Source organism: Microcebus murinus, chromosome 2 (assembly GCF_040939455.1).
Source record: "Microcebus murinus isolate Inina chromosome 2, M.murinus_Inina_mat1.0, whole genome shotgun sequence".
Lineage (NCBI taxonomy): Eukaryota > Metazoa > Chordata > Mammalia > Primates > Cheirogaleidae > Microcebus > Microcebus murinus.
The window spans coordinates 114,870,605-114,886,150 of record NC_134105.1 but is presented as its reverse complement, the minus strand read 5'-3'; the positions used below and the strand labels follow the sequence as shown (position 1 = coordinate 114,886,150).

The 15,546-nt window shown below is 41.3% G+C and overlaps 1 protein-coding gene across 1 annotated transcript in view; it reads left to right on the top strand.

The window, feature by feature from the left end:
* Positions 1 to 15,546, top strand: part of ADCY10 (adenylate cyclase 10) — an 82,513-nt gene that overhangs the window by 3,588 nt on the left and 63,379 nt on the right. The window contains exons 2-6 of the mRNA XM_076000365.1: positions 8,205 to 8,410; positions 9,082 to 9,186; positions 10,389 to 10,427; positions 10,795 to 10,938; positions 13,340 to 13,545. Coding sequence (XP_075856480.1) covers positions 8,263 to 8,410; positions 9,082 to 9,186; positions 10,389 to 10,427; positions 10,795 to 10,938; positions 13,340 to 13,545 — 642 coding nt within the window. The 5' untranslated portion in view covers positions 8,205 to 8,262. The remainder of the gene's footprint in view (positions 1 to 8,204; positions 8,411 to 9,081; positions 9,187 to 10,388; positions 10,428 to 10,794; positions 10,939 to 13,339; positions 13,546 to 15,546) is intronic.

Below are 15,546 nucleotides of genomic sequence, written 5' to 3'. Positions count from 1 at the left end.
AATATAAACAGTTAAAAAGATGAGGGTATTTATATGGAAGATAAGCCACATAAATTTATAGACCTTAAGTGCCATAATAGATCAGAAGAAAAAGTATCATGGCTAGAGCGGTCAGGCAAGCTTTTGTGACAGATAACACTATCCCTTTAAGTTCAGAGTATCTTCTCCCTTTGGACTCTTAATGAAACCTGACTTTACATATTGATGAAAAGTTGAATTTAAGCTGAAATCTATTAGAAAATTCTAGAAGAGATGTTGAGAGAAACAATGGATAATGGATCTGTAATTTCTCTTTAATTTTCACTTTTGGGTGCGTCTGAGGTTAAACAGAGTGAAACTACTCACTGTTTCCCTCATTCAGGAAACTCTCGACTGATCTTTGGGGCCTCAATTCTGCTTGTTCTTTCACTCCGGTCTCCTCCTTCCTATGTACTTCCGTGCTTCCTCAGTGACCACTCTGTTCAAACTCTATCTTTGATAGAATTGGCCAAACAATTGAGGATACTGTCAACATGCACTGAAAGTGCTCTAAAATTAGATACATCTTTTCTCTAGGTCATAAACATCCCCCAAAGTGTCATAAAGCATATACAAATGGGATATAGCATGGTATGGTAGAAAGAACATGGACTGTCAAGTCCCACAGACCTGGGTTTTTTAGCTGTGTTACCTAGGGCAAGTTAATGTCTCTGAGCTTCAGTTTTTATATGTACAAAATAGGAATCAGGCCTCCCTCAAAGTGCTGTTTTGAGGATCAAATGAGGTGACCTATGTAAAATGTTTGACATAAAAAGGTCTTAATGTGAAATGTACATATAGAAAGGTAAACATCACTAATCAGTTTCTGATGTTGCAGAACTTAAAGCAGAAGACTATGTCTTCTAAAATAGAAAATTTCTATTGTTTTCTTAATGGGTGTTCATTTTAGATGTCTCTGCCTTTTAAATCCATGAACAAATACTTTCCCTCCTTTAGCTTCATTTCTAAATGTGTTATCTTAATCTCAAAATGCATCTACTTTCCTTGCTTAGTAATCATAAACTTAGAAGAATCTGTCCAAGTCCTCAAATTATCTTTCTTAAAACAATGGAATCTTAGCAATCATCTAATTCATCTTCCCACTAAATAAAAGAATCAGCTCTGGAGTTCAAGACCAGCCTGAGCAAGAACGAGACCCCATCTCTACAAAAAAATAGAAAAATTAGCCAAGCGTCGTGGCACACACCTGTAATCCCAGCTACTTGGGAGGCTGAGGCAGAAGGATCACTTGAGCCCAGGAATTAGAGGTTGCAGTGAGCTATGATGATGCCACTATCCAGGGCAACAGAGTGAGCCTCTGTCTCTGAAAACAAAGAATCAGCTCTAACCTCACAGGCAGATAGGCAGCTATTCAACACTTCCTAAAACTGCCCAGTTTGAATGTTTATTCTTACATTGTTTATATTTGCCTCTGAGTGATTGCCAGTCGTTAATCGTAGTTGGTCCTCTGGAGCAACAAAGAATAAATCTAACCCATTTTCCATACAGTGTTAAAACTTTAGCAAAACAGTCTATACCATTCATGTGAGAAGAGTGTAGTATTGCCAAGATTGAAGGGGCTGTTTGCTAGATACAATGGGGTTGCTAGGTAAAATGCAATATTTGGAATATATACTAAAAATTATTCATTGTTTATTTAAAACTCAAGTTTAACTGGGTGCCCTGTATTTTTATTTGCTCAATCTGGCGATCTTACAAGTGGTAACCCGCGATGAAAGCTGAGATAGTCAATGAGCCAGGGGCAGGAGAGGGAAGAACAGAGCTCCAACCTGTTGAGTTCTGTTCTGTCCTGTCTCAGTTCTGTGGCTTCTCAGCACATCTGTGGAAGCCTTTTCAGAGCATCCAAGCCTACAAAAGCATACTGTGTAAGGTCATTTTTTTCTTTTATAGCTAGCTCCCTCCGCTAAAGAAAAATACACTGACTCTCCTTTCTCTCTCCACACTCCCCCATGAACTTTATTCTTGCTTAGCCAAACCAAATTCCTACGTCAGAAAACAGGGGCATTCTTTTTCCAGGGGTGCACATTAGACTTTGCATGGGCACCTGTGTCTCCTACTCACCCCACTGCTTTAACATTTCAGTCCAAATATTTGAGCACGACTACCATTTTGAACCCAATGTCTTTATTTCCTGACTTAACATTTCCAATCTCTCCCATCATTCCTCATGTACCAGAGTCAATGAACTTCAAATAAAGTGGGCAGACTAAATCCAATCCTCTGGATCAGATATGAACACTACTTATGTACCTTAAAACTGCATCGCATATGGGTTTATTCAAGTGTAAAAAAAAATGCATCAAAATGGCCTATTAGCATTTGAAAAGGTGCTTTATTTCATTAGTACCACCAGGGAAAGACAAAACTACAGATACCACCACTTACCTACCAAGATGACTAAAACTTGATGAGACTGACAATACTAAGTGTTGAGTGGGGAAAACGGCAACTGAACTCTTGTACCTTGCTTGTGAGAATGTAAATTGGTGCTACCACTTTGGAAAGCTGTTTGGCAAGATCTACTAAAGTTTAACATATGTATATCCTATGACACATTAATTGCACTCCTAGGTATATACCCAAACAAAGTGCATAGATATGTTCACAAAAACACATGTACGAGAATGTTCTTAACAGTATTAATCCTAATAGTCTAAAGCTGGCAACAATACATGGGTCAATAATAGAATGGATAAATATTTAGTGGTATAATGAGGTGATGGAATACTATACACATTGAATGTGAACAATTATATGCACAACACGGATGAATATCACAAACACAAAAGATACAGTATGATTCCATTTATATAAAGTTTAAAAGCTGTTAAAGGTGATCTACAGTGTTAAAAATCAGGTTAGCTTTGGGGAGAAGCGAGGGGGAGTGACTGGGAGACGGCCTGAGAAAGACTTCAGGACTGCTGATAATGTCTTCTTGATATGAACGGGTATTACATGGATTTGTTTACATTATGGTAATTCAAGCTATACATTTATAATTTGTGCATTTTTCTGCATGTGTGTTATGTTTCAATAAAGTGTTTTAAAAGCATTAATTTGTAGTAAACCTAGCTTTTCACAAAACGTATGCATTTGATTTTGTTTATGCCTTTGATTTTGTTAGAAACTCTAAAAACAGCACTTTGCACTTCTTTTTCTGAAATTTCATTGTTATTTCAGTTGATTAAGGTATTTTAAAAGCCTGGTTGTATCATTCATTAGCTTTTCCTCTAATTATATTTTGTTAATTTTATTTACTTTCCTCCAACTTTGTAATGCTAAAATTGACAAATAAAAATTGTACATACTTATGGTGTACAATGTGATGTTTTGAGATATGTATATATTGAGAAGCAATTAAATCAAGCTAATTAACATATCCATCATCTCACATTCTTATCCTTTTTTTGTGGTGAACATTTAAGATCTACTCTATTAGCAATTTTCAAGTGTACAATACATTATTAACTATCGTCATCTTGCTGTACAGTAGACCGCTGGAACTTATTCATCCAGTATAACTGAAACTTTGTATCTTTTAACCAATATCTTCCCATTCCTCCCACCACACTCCAGCCCCTGCCAACCACCATTCTACCCTCTGTTTCTATGAATTTGACATTTTTTAGATTCCACTTATAAGTGAGATCATGTAGTATTTGTCTTTCTGTGCCTGTCTTATTTCACTTAACATAATGGCCCCCAGGTTCATCCATGCTGTCACAAACGACAAGATCTCCTTCTGTTTTAAGGCTAAATAATAGTATTCCATTGTATATAAGTATATAGACCACATTTTTTTTTTACTGTTCATCTGCTGATGGACACTTAGGTTGATTTCATATCTTGGCTATTGTGAATAGTGCTGTAATGAACATGGGAACGTAAATATCTCTTTGACATACTGATTTCATTTCCTTTTAGATATACCCACAGGCCGGGCACGGTGGCCCACGCCTGTAATCCCAGCACTCTGGGAGGCCGAGGCAGGCGGATTGCTCGAGGTCGGGAGTTCAAAACCAGCCTGAGCAAGAGCGAGACCCCGTCTCTACTATAAATAGAAATTAATTGGCCAACTAATATATATATATAAAATTAGCCGGGCATGGTGGCACATGCCTGTAGTCCCAGCTACTCGGGAGGCTGAGGCAGAAGGACTGCTTAAGCCCAGGAGTTTGAGGTTGCTGTGAGCTCTGACGCCACGGCACTCACTCTAGCCTGGGCAACAAGCGAGACTCTGTCTCAAAAAATAAAAAAAATAAAAAATAAATAAATAAATAAAAATAAAAATAGATATACCCACAAGTGAGATTGTTGAATCATTTGGTTATGTTTTTAATTTTTTTTTTTTTTTTTTTTTTTTGAGACAGAGTCTCACTTTCTTGCCCAGGCTAGAGTGAGTGCCGTGGTGTCAGCCTGGCTCACAGCAACCTCAATCTCCTGGGCTCAGCGATCCTACTGCCTCAGCCTCCCTAGTAGCTGGGACTACAGGCATGCGCCACCATGCCCGGCTAATTTTTTTTAGTTGGCCAATTAATTTCTTTCTATTTTTAGTAGACACGGGGGGTCTCACTCTTGCTCAGGCCGGTTTCGAACTCCTGACCTCGAGCAATCCGCCCGCCTCGGCCTCCCAGAGTGCTAGGATTACAGGCGTGAGCCACCGCGCCCGGCCTATGTTTTTAATTTTTTAAGGACCATTCCTACTGTTTTCCCTAATGGCTGTCTTCCAATTTATATATATATATACATATATATATATATATATATTTTTTTTTTTAGACAGAGTCTCACTCTGTTGCCCGGGTTGGGGTGCTGTGGCATCAGCCTAGTTCACAGCAACCTCAAACTCCTGGGCTCAAGTGATCCTTCTGCCTCAGCCTCCTGAGCAGCTGGAAATACAGGCATGTACCACGATGCCCAGCTAATTTATTTTGCTATATATTTTTAGTTGGCCAATTAATTCTTTCTATTTTTAGTAGAGACATGGTCTTGCTCTTGCTCGGGCTCTTGCTCTAGTAGAGACAAGAGTAGAGACTAGAGCCTCTTGCTCTAGTAGAGGCTCTTGCTTTAGTAGAGACATGCTCTTGCTCTTGCTCAAACTCCTGACCTTGAGTGATCCTCTTACCTCAGCCTCCCAGAGTGCTAGGATTACAGGCATGAGCCACCTCGCCTGGCCCCAATTACATCTTTATCAAAGTTCTCTAGCATGCCCATGAAGACTTCCCTCTGAGTTGACATTGGAATAGAAATCAATATCCTTTAGGTATGATTGTTAACCACCTAACTATATTTTCATCATTCCTATTATGCACAAGGATATGAGAAATTTGGTCAAATGCCTTGTTAAAGTCAAGATATACTTTGTCTATAGGATTCTCTTGATTTAAAAGTTTAATAAACCTTTTTTGAAGAAAGGAAAGGTGGTTAGCTTGCTCTTGGCTGTGAATTCCTTTTAATCACCTCTTCCTGATCTAAATAACCATTGAGGCAGCTCACAAATACTCCAATTCTCTCTCTCTCCTGTCGCATACGTGGGAGGATTGTACTTGCCTGCCTACTTGAAGTTAGGTAGGTTTATGTAACTTGCTTTGGTCAATGTCATGAGTAGAAATGAAATATGTCACTTCTGGGAAGAGAATGAGTATTCCGTACTGTATGGTCTTCCCCACTGCCTTGACAACCAGAATGTCCCAGCGTGGGTCCCCAAGCAAAGGCAATGACAGAGGAGAGCCCCAGCCAACCCACTACAGACATGTCATATGAGCAATAGCCTTTATTATTTCAAGCCATTGAGATTTGGTGGCCATTTGTTAACGAAGCATAAACTAAATTGTCTTGACGCCTACGTCGTATTTATCAGTCTGTGTTTTCTGGAATCCACATGTAGACTCACCGTTTGAAATTGAGAAGAGAATGTGCCCATCTGCAGCTTTCTACCCCATCTGTTGTTCTCCATTATTTTTTGAAATTACTGACATTACATCTGTCAGTTCCTTAAGTATTTGAGGGTGTAAATTGTCTGTGAATGGCTACTTGAATTTATTTAAAATGACTGGGTGAGTGCTTTATCACTACTTTCTCAAATTTCAATTCCTACTTAGCAATATTTTTATATTTTTCAATTCTCCGTGGTGGAGAAGGCAGAAACAAAAGAAGAGTTGTGTAGTATACCACATTTCAGCTTTGTTCTTATTTCTCTTTTATTAGTTTCCTTGCTTTCAATAAAGCTTAAAACCCCTCTGGGTTTTTTTTTAACTTTGGCTTTTTTTCCCCTCAGTCTCAGCACATTCTGCGTATTCAGTTTTCTCACACTCTACTTAAAAGTTCATATAGCACTTATCAACTTCACCATCTAAAATTATTTATTTGTTTTACTTGTTTTCTATTAACTCTTCCTAGTACATGCTATGGTCAATAAAGAGTTTTTTATTGAGTTTTTAATGCTACCCTTTTTTTTTAAACTTTACATGTTTCTTCTATCTTTTATTTACTTTTTAATATTTGAGTTTACACCAGGTCTTTTTCTTTTAAGTGTTATCCAATATCTAATATTTGATACTCACTTTTAGAGGTTTCTATACATTTTAAAGTTTGTTCAATATACTAATGTTTTCCCTGACTTTTTTTTAATGCTTTCCTTAAGTCTAAGGAATATATGTGATTATCTCACTTTTTTTCTAATACATTTATGTATCCAAATATGACCACTGTTTGGTTGAAATTGCTAACCAGTTTCTTCCTGTTGGCCAGAATTAAACCAACAATAACAATTCCTTTTTTTTTTTTTTAGACAGAGACTCATTCCGTTGCCCAGGCTAGAGTGCCCTGGTATTAGCCTAGCTTACAGCAGCCTCAAACTCCTGGGCTCAAGTGATCCTCCTGCCTCAGCCTCCCAAGAAAGTAGCTGGGACTGCAGACACACGCCACCATGCCCGGCTAATTTTTTCTATTTTTTTTTTAGTTGCCCAGCTAATGTTTTCTATTTTTAGTAGGGACGGGGTCTCACTCTTGCCCAGGCTGGTCTAGAACTCCTGAGCCCAAGCAATCCTCCTGCCTTGGCCTTCCAGAGTGCTAGGATTATAGATGTGAGCCACCACGCTTGGCCAACAGTTCCTTTAAAAAAAAAAAAATCTCTTATTTTCTTTATCAACTATCCTGGAAACTTGGATGACACTGAAAAAGTTAGGGAGGCTATTACTGTTCAGGCTGGTAGAGCATGATTTTTACAACATTTGAGCATGAGCATTTACTCTGCCCCAGCAGCTACAGGAAGGCCTTAGGAAATCCTAGTTTTCTTTGCACTAACTGGGCAGCAAATTGAAATTTCAACATTTCCTTCTGCTTACAGTTAAAGGCTGTCCAGCTTTCCAGCAGTTACATGCACACACTCTTTTGAACTCTTTCCCTCTCTATATTTATAACTTTACAGACTAGACTTAATCTCCTGTCTATATATAATACTCTACTCACCTTCATATAAATATTCACACATATAAACTCACTTCATTTTTTCTTTTTCTTTTTTGAGACATGATCTCACTCTGTTGTCCGGGCTAGAGTGCAGTGGTATCATCATAGCTCACGGCAACCTCAAACTCCTGGGCTCAAGGGATCCTCCTGCCTCAAATTCCCAATACATTTTGTTTGTTTTTGGTGTGGTTTTTTTTTTTAATTATTTAATATATAAAATTTTAAATGTTTATTTTTCTATCCAAAGACAACATGTTGTGTCCCAATGTTTGTTTTTGTTTTTGTTTTCTTAATTTTCAAAAGTTAAGGAGAAAAGATAAGAGACCAAATGGGAGGGGGAGGAGAAAAAGGAAACATGAACGTAGAAGGAAAAGGAGTCTGGCCTAAGCGAGTCGTGCTAGGGGCCCCCAGCCCCAGGCCTTGCACTGTGCGGGCTTACCCCTTTCAGCCGCCCTCTTCCATTTCAGCCTCTTTGTGACGGTGCTTGTTCAGGTAACAGCTATTCAGGGTTGGAGGGCTTTTCCCCTGTATAGAAAACTGGCCCCTTTGGAGTGCGACCCCACAACTCTGACATCACCATTCAATCACCAAAATAAGCAGTCCATGGATTAGAACAGAGCAACTGGAGAAAAAGAAATAGGAAAGCAAACGAAAGAGCAAGTCAGATGTCATCTATTCCCAACTTCTCTTTCTAGAAGATCTATTTGGGGACTGCTTCCTGCCACCATAAAATACTGAACACTAGCCTTGAACATGAGCGAACTGAAAGAAGAATTACGGGACCGGGCCATCATCAAAATAGCAGCGCATTTACCGGACCTCATTGTCTATGGAAATATCTCCCCAACGCGGCCCTCTATGGATTATTTTGATGGAGTCCTGATGTTTGTTGATATTTCAGGCAAGTGCAAAGGAGCGTTTGTTTCATAGGCTGAGCAACAGGCTCACATCGGAGAGTACACGCAGAGCTCAGCCTGATTGCAGAGTGGGGAGGCCGTTGTCCAGCCCCCGGGCTGTTGCGACAGATGTCCCCCACTGGGAGCACCAGAGGGAGGGGACAACCTCTGGCCCTGGCTCGCTCTCCTCTTCCCTTACCCTGCACCTCCAGTCACGGGCATATCTTTAAGATGCCCAAGTCCCAGGCCTGGAACTTCACGTTCCAGCGTCCCTGCCCCAACTTCACTAATGCATCGTCCCGAGTCCCAAGCCCCACGCCCATCCCATCAAAATTGACCTCAGAAAATGATCTCCCTAGATGATGTTTACATCTTAATAGTAAACTTGCCACCTCCTCAGAAGTATTTAAAATTTGTACGTGTTCGTTACCACGGAATGAAAGTTCTATTCCCAGTTACAGGAATTGCAGTCATGGCCGGACCGTTGAGAATTTGGAAGAAAGGACGTCGGGAGCCTTTCCCTGACCTCTAAAATAATAAACATAGAGGAGGCTGCATGTCTGACACTTGATTAGCCACAAAGATCATTAAGAAGAAACTCCGCCAGCACGGCCCTCTTCCGGCCCCGTTTGGTTCCCCCAGGCAGCCAAGAAAACCAGCTGCATGTTTTTTACAGGTTTTACCGCGATGACTGAGAAGTTCAGCACAGCCATGTACATGGACCGAGGGGCTGAGCAGTTGGTGGAGATCCTCAACTACTACCTAAGTGCAATTGTGGAGAGTAAGTCTTCCCATAGGTTCCCGGCTCAAGAGTATTTCAATGCATTGCTTTTTCTGTAGTTGTTGGCTATAACCTAATAGAGTAGAATTGCTTAGCACTTTTCATTTTCCCCCATGAAGCGTGTATAAAACCAGTCCTTCTTGAAATGTGATATAGTACAACTGAGGAAATAGAATGAGGCCTCACTAAAAGAGACTACTTGAGAGAAAGGATGTTTTGAGTTAAAGGGCTGAATTACAAGCTGATTTTAAGAGAACTGTAGTAGTAATACTTTTATTATATCCAATATATTCAAATGTTTTAAAAAGCTAGCATCAGTATAACCCAAACACAGCCAGAGATTGTACAAATAGAAAAGAGTGATCTGTAACTGATTTGTCAGTTCGTCACCTAATGACGGACACTGAGGCACTGACTCAAGTTTAGTCCCCTTTTCGACCTCTGACTACCAGCTCGTTTGCATTGTTAACTTGAACTATTATTCAGGAAGGAAAGATTTTACTCTGTTAAGGTAAACTCCAGGCCTGCGTGTCTCAGTAGGCTCTAAGTTCCCTCGTAATATCTTAATGTTACCCACTAGACAAAATTTAATGCTCCGTAAAAGCGGAAACTGTGTCTAATTCCTTTTTGCATCCCACTTGAAACAACAGGTGCTCAACGAATTTGTGATGACACACAACTAAGAGAAAAAATGTCCATTTATACCATAAAGTCTAAATAAACAAGATGCAAATTGGTAATAAATAAAACTCAAGTTGACCATGGTGGTGATTTCCCCATTTCCGAACTCCCCTTTCCTGTGTAATCCTGTCACTCATCCACCCACCCACGGCAAGTCCCAACCTGTAACATATGTTGATCAATAAATCAATAAAAAGCATTCCATTATTGTGACAGCTCCAGGAAGGCAGGTGTCCTCAGGCGTCCTCAGAAATCTCACTGTCCTCCTTCCTTCCTGTCTTTCTGCATGCACAGATATGGAGCAAAGACAGAATTGGGTTCAGCATACTCATTTCACAATTGAGGAAACAGATCCAAATGGGTTAAGTGATTTGTCTGAGATAACATCTTTAGTATAAGCCTATTTTCCGAATTGCTGTTCTCTTGACCCATTTTTTGATTCTACTAATGAAGAATGAATTCTTTTTACTAGCTTTAAGGAATCAGGGTTTGATTTAATCAATTTATTTTTCCCCCCCCAGAAGTGTTGATTTATGGAGGAGACATCCTAAAATTTGCAGGTATGGAGGCTAACTAAGAAGGGAGGGGTAAGAAAGGAGTGTTGAGATGCCTGTGTTCAAAGGAGGCATCTCAGAGAAAGTAGTGCCCAGGAGGTGGGTTGAGGAATGTTTGACAAGTAAGTTTCAGTACAGATCTCATACAAAATAGGCTGATCCCCGCTAGGAATGGTGGCTCACACCTGTAATCCTAGCACTTTGGGAGGCTGAGGCAGGAGGATCGCTTGAGCCCAGGAGTCTGAGGTTTGCAGTGAGCTATGATCACACCACTGCACCCTAGCCCAGGTGGCAGAGTGAGACCCTGTCTTAAAAAAAAAAACTGATCCCCCCAGGGAAGGTCAAAGGCCCCCAGTATGTCTCTCTCTTAAAGGTGACGCACTGCTAGCCCTGTGGAAGGTGGAGCGAAAGCAGCTGAAAAACATTATCACGGTGGTAATTAAATGTAGCCAGGAGATCCATGGATTATTTGAGACGCAGGAATCTGAAGAAGGCCTAGATGTCCAAGTTAAGATAGGTAAGCGTTTGAGAAAGGACAGATGCTACAGCAGTTTGGATATGGGTCTTGACTCCTTGACACTCTCTCCCAAAGAGAAAACAGTAGAACATGGTGGTTCAACCCCATCATGCCTTGAACTTTGGAATCAGGTTGACCAGCATGTGAATTTCAGCTCCCTCACTTACCAGTTAAGAGAATTTGGGCTAATCATAATATCTACCTAATAGGCTGTTATAAAAAGTCAGTTAGACTCACACCTGTAATCCTACCACTCTGGGAAGCCTAGGTGGGAGGGTCGCTCAAGGTCAGGAGTTTGAAACCAGCCTGAGCAAGAGCGAGACCCCAGTCTCTACTAAAAATAGAAAGAAATTAATTGGCCAACTAAAAATATATAGAAAAAATTAGCCGGGCATGGTGGTGCATGCCTGTAGTCTCAGCTACTCGGGAGGCTGAGGCAGGAGGATTGCTTGAGCCCAGGAGTTTGAGGTTGCTGTGAGCTAGGCTGACGCCATGGCACTCTAGCCCAAGCAACAGAGTGAGACTCTGTCTCAAAAAAACCCACAAAGTCAGTTAGTATACTGGCATCTAGTTCTTGGCACCTAATAACTACTAAACAAAATAGTCATTACTACTATTGCTGTTATTATTACTATATCTTGCTGCTTGTCAAGATTGGGCAGCATAATAAAATAGTAGCTAGGCCGGGCGCGGTGGCTCACGCCTGTAATCCCAGCACTTTGGGAGGCCGAGGCGGGCGGATTGCTCAAGGTCAGGAGTTCGAAATCAGCCTGAGCGAGACCCCGTCTCTACCAAAAATAGAAAGATATTAATTGACCAACTAAAAATATATATACAAAAAATTGGCCGGGCATGGTGGCACATGCCTGTAGTCCCAGCTACTCGGGAGGCTGAGGCAGGAGGATCGCTGGAGCCCAAGAGATTGAGGTTGCTGTGAGCCAGGCTGACGCCATGGCACTCACTCTAGCCTGGGCAACAAAGTGAGACTCTGTCTCAAAAAAAATAAATAAATAAATAAATAAATAAATAAAATAGTAGCTAGCTGGTCATTACACAGATTCATAGATTCAGCAATGACATCAGATGGGTCATCTCTCATTTCACAAGAATGATATGCAAGAAAGGCATTACAGGTCAGTGCGCAACACAGCTCCAGCTGTATACAGGGCTTCTTAAGGCCACGCATATTAATATAATACAGTAACAATCACATGCATTTCCATAGGACATTGCAGACATCACACACATTATGCCATTTTGCTTCACCACAGTCCTAAGATACAGGCATCATTATTTCCATCTCACAGAGGAGGAATGAGACTCTGAGACGTACAAATGATGAGCAACAGCTAGAGTTAGGGTTGGTGCTATTGGTGTTCGCTTCTGCCCAGCTAAACTTTGTAAAACTTAGAACTCCCCAGTGTCAGAGCTGGTGGGATCATTGGGGTTATGCAGCTATGCAACTAACTGCTTCTCAACCTTCTTTAATCTATTGCCCCTTTTGATGTTATTCAAAATTCCCGAATCAGTTAAATATTTTGTTGAAAAAAATCAAAGTTATTATAATACTGAATATGTTTTCCAAGTTAACACTCAGGGAGTCTGATGCAGTCTGCCTCCTGAGAACGATGGATGCCAAGTCCCTCGTGTGCATGCCAATCGGCCGTAGGCACCCTTTCCTTTAGTGGGTCTAAGCGTCAGTGTGTTTGAGAAAACGAACCATACATAGTATCAGGGGAAATCAGCAGATTTCCCAGATCAGCACAGCAGACAGCAAAAATAAAAAATCTTTGATTGTATTACAGTTATTTAAAAGAAATGTGTATCACATATAGTTCATTTATACCTATATTTTATATACATGTCATAATATTGCCCAGGTGCCAAAATTTTCATCTCCCAACTTGAGAGAACCATTGTTGGGATGGGACACATGACTGTGAAATGCCTATTTCTTTTCCTTCACCCTCTCTGGCTGTTGTCTAACATTCAACGCTAAGGTATTATTTTTAGTTAGAGCCTCAATCTTTGATAAAATGCACATTCTCCCAAAAGACGAATTATTAAAGCTCTCCTCTGTTACCCTTAACTAGAAATAATTGAAGAAAAGGTAAAACAACTTTGGGACTGATAGGATCATCTAGGGAGATAAATATCCCAGAAAGGCAAAAATTAGGGACTGAACTTTCTAGCTTTGGGAGAAGGGGAGTTTCAGAAGGCCCGGGGCCTAGCAGAGGCATTCTCTGATTCTTATGTAAAATTTTTAGAGAGATTTTGATTTTGTGAGATTTTTGCATTGAAGTAGTATAGTCCCACCAAGATCCTGCTTTCTCCAAGAACCCGTGCTGCTGGGAAATGCCACAGAATTCTTGTGCAAACCTCTTGCTTGCCTTCTTGCCAGGACTGGCTGCCGGCCACATCAGCATGTTGGTCTTTGGAGATGAAACACGCAGCTACTTTCTGGTGGCTGGTCAGACGGTGGATGATGTGCGCCGTGCACAGAACATGGCACAGATGAACGATGTCATCTTGTCACCAAACTGCTGGCAGCTCTGTGACCGGAGCATGGTTGAAATTGAGAGGATTCCAGATCAGAGAGCAGTTAAGGTAGGTGTGGTGCTGCTGTCTGCAGAACCTTCTGCTAGTCTGCGCCAGAGGCTACCTGCCAGAAGAGCCACTGGCAAGGCTAGTTCCATGGAGCTCCTGGGCTGGGGTCAGTCCGGGTGAGGAGGATAAGGAGGCCACAGTCCAGGACAATTCTTCTGGGAGGAGCCAAGGCTGGTGCACTCCAGGAGGAAATGATTAGGCTTTTCTGTGGGTAACGTAGGATGTGGAATTTGGGTATTGAGGCTTTTCGGGAGGCTAGTGACCTTGGCTGAAAGACAAGGGAGGGTCTGGTGGCTCCCCCAGGAGCAGCGGAGAGTAGTTTAGAGGGCTGCCATTGGCCCTCGCTTTCTCTACCCAACAGCCTCCTCGCCCAGGGCCAAGGATCACTGAAGGGAGAGTTGGAGGTGAGCAATGCAGCAAAGTCCAGTGAGGGGCGAGAGACCTCCCCATGGCTCTGCCTCATAGAAAACACTGTGCTTAAGTTGAAGGTTGACTACCAGCAGAACTGTCCTTGGAGAATGGCCAGTTAGGGAAACTGCTTTGAGGGTATGAAGGGCGAGGAGAGCCGTGTGCTGGATAAGCCAAAGGAATTGCCTACATGGCAGAAAGAAGGAAAAGACCAAGGGTCCATGGGGGTGCTGGTGAAGAGAGGAGGCAGGCCCCCCACAACCTCGGCACCTAAGCCAGGCATAACCTAGCTGGCCCATGGCAGTACCCCACTCCCCACCTGAATTCATTTTAGACTTACAGAAAAGTTGTAAAAATAATACAGAGTTTCCGCAGATCTCTCATGTACCTTCCCTTGATGTTAACATCTTACATAATCAGTGCAATAGTTAAAACCAGGAAATTAACATTGGCACCATACTGTTCGTTAAGTAAAGGCCCTTATTTGAATTTCACCAGTTTTTCCACTCATGTCCTTCATGGAAGGTTCCAGTTCTATACTTGATATTACATTGCATTTTGTTGTTATTTGTACTTAGTCTCCTGCAGTCTTTAACAGTTCTTCAGTCTCTCCTTGTCTTTTATGCCCTTGACACTTAAGAAGAGTACTGATCAGTTATTTTGTCAAATGTCTCTCCACTTGGTTTCGCCTGATGCTTTCTCATTATTAGACAAAATTAATGCACTTTGTTTTGGGAAGAATACCACAGAGATGAGGTTGTGCTGGGAGTGGTGGCTCACACCTGTAGTCTCAGCTACTCAGGAGGCTGAGGCAAGAGGATCGCGTGAGCCCAGGAGTTGGCTGCTGTGAGCTATGATCATGCTGCTGTACTCCAGTCTGGGTGAGAGTGAGACTTTGTCTCTAAAAAAAAAAAAGAAAAGAAATGAGGTTGTGCCATTCTCAGTGTATCATATCATGGGGTTCATGATCTTGATATGTCTTATTACTGATGATGTCCCTTATACCTCTTTGGACATCAGCCCCCTTTGTCCTTTAATATTTTTAAAAAATAAATAGTGTACAGTTGAACCAGGTTTTATTTGAATTAAAATATTATGAAGGAAAAAAAAGCAGAAAAAAGTTCTGAGGGTAGAAAAGTATAAAGGTTAGCCCTCCAGAATGGTCCTCTATGTGTATATACTAAATATTGAGATCTGAACAAACAATGTAATTGGAAAGACTTCTACAATTTTCAATTTTACCAATTAAAGATCTTTAGTGTTTACGTATGCCAACCACCGTTTATCATTTTCTAGACATCCAAAAGCAAACGCCCCAGGCCGGGCGCGGTGGCTCACACCTGTAATCCTAGCACTCTGGGAGGCCAAGGGGGCGGATTGTTCAAGGTCAGGAGTTCAAAACCAGCCTGACCAAGAGCGAGACCCCATCTCTACTATAAATAGGAAGAAATTAATTGGCCAACTAAAAAAAAAAATAGCTAGAAAAAATTAGCCGGGCATGGTGGCACATGCCTGTAGTCCCAGCTACTCGGGAAGCTGAGGCAGGAGGATTGCTTGAGCCCAGGAGACTAAGGTTGCTGTGAGCTAGGCTGA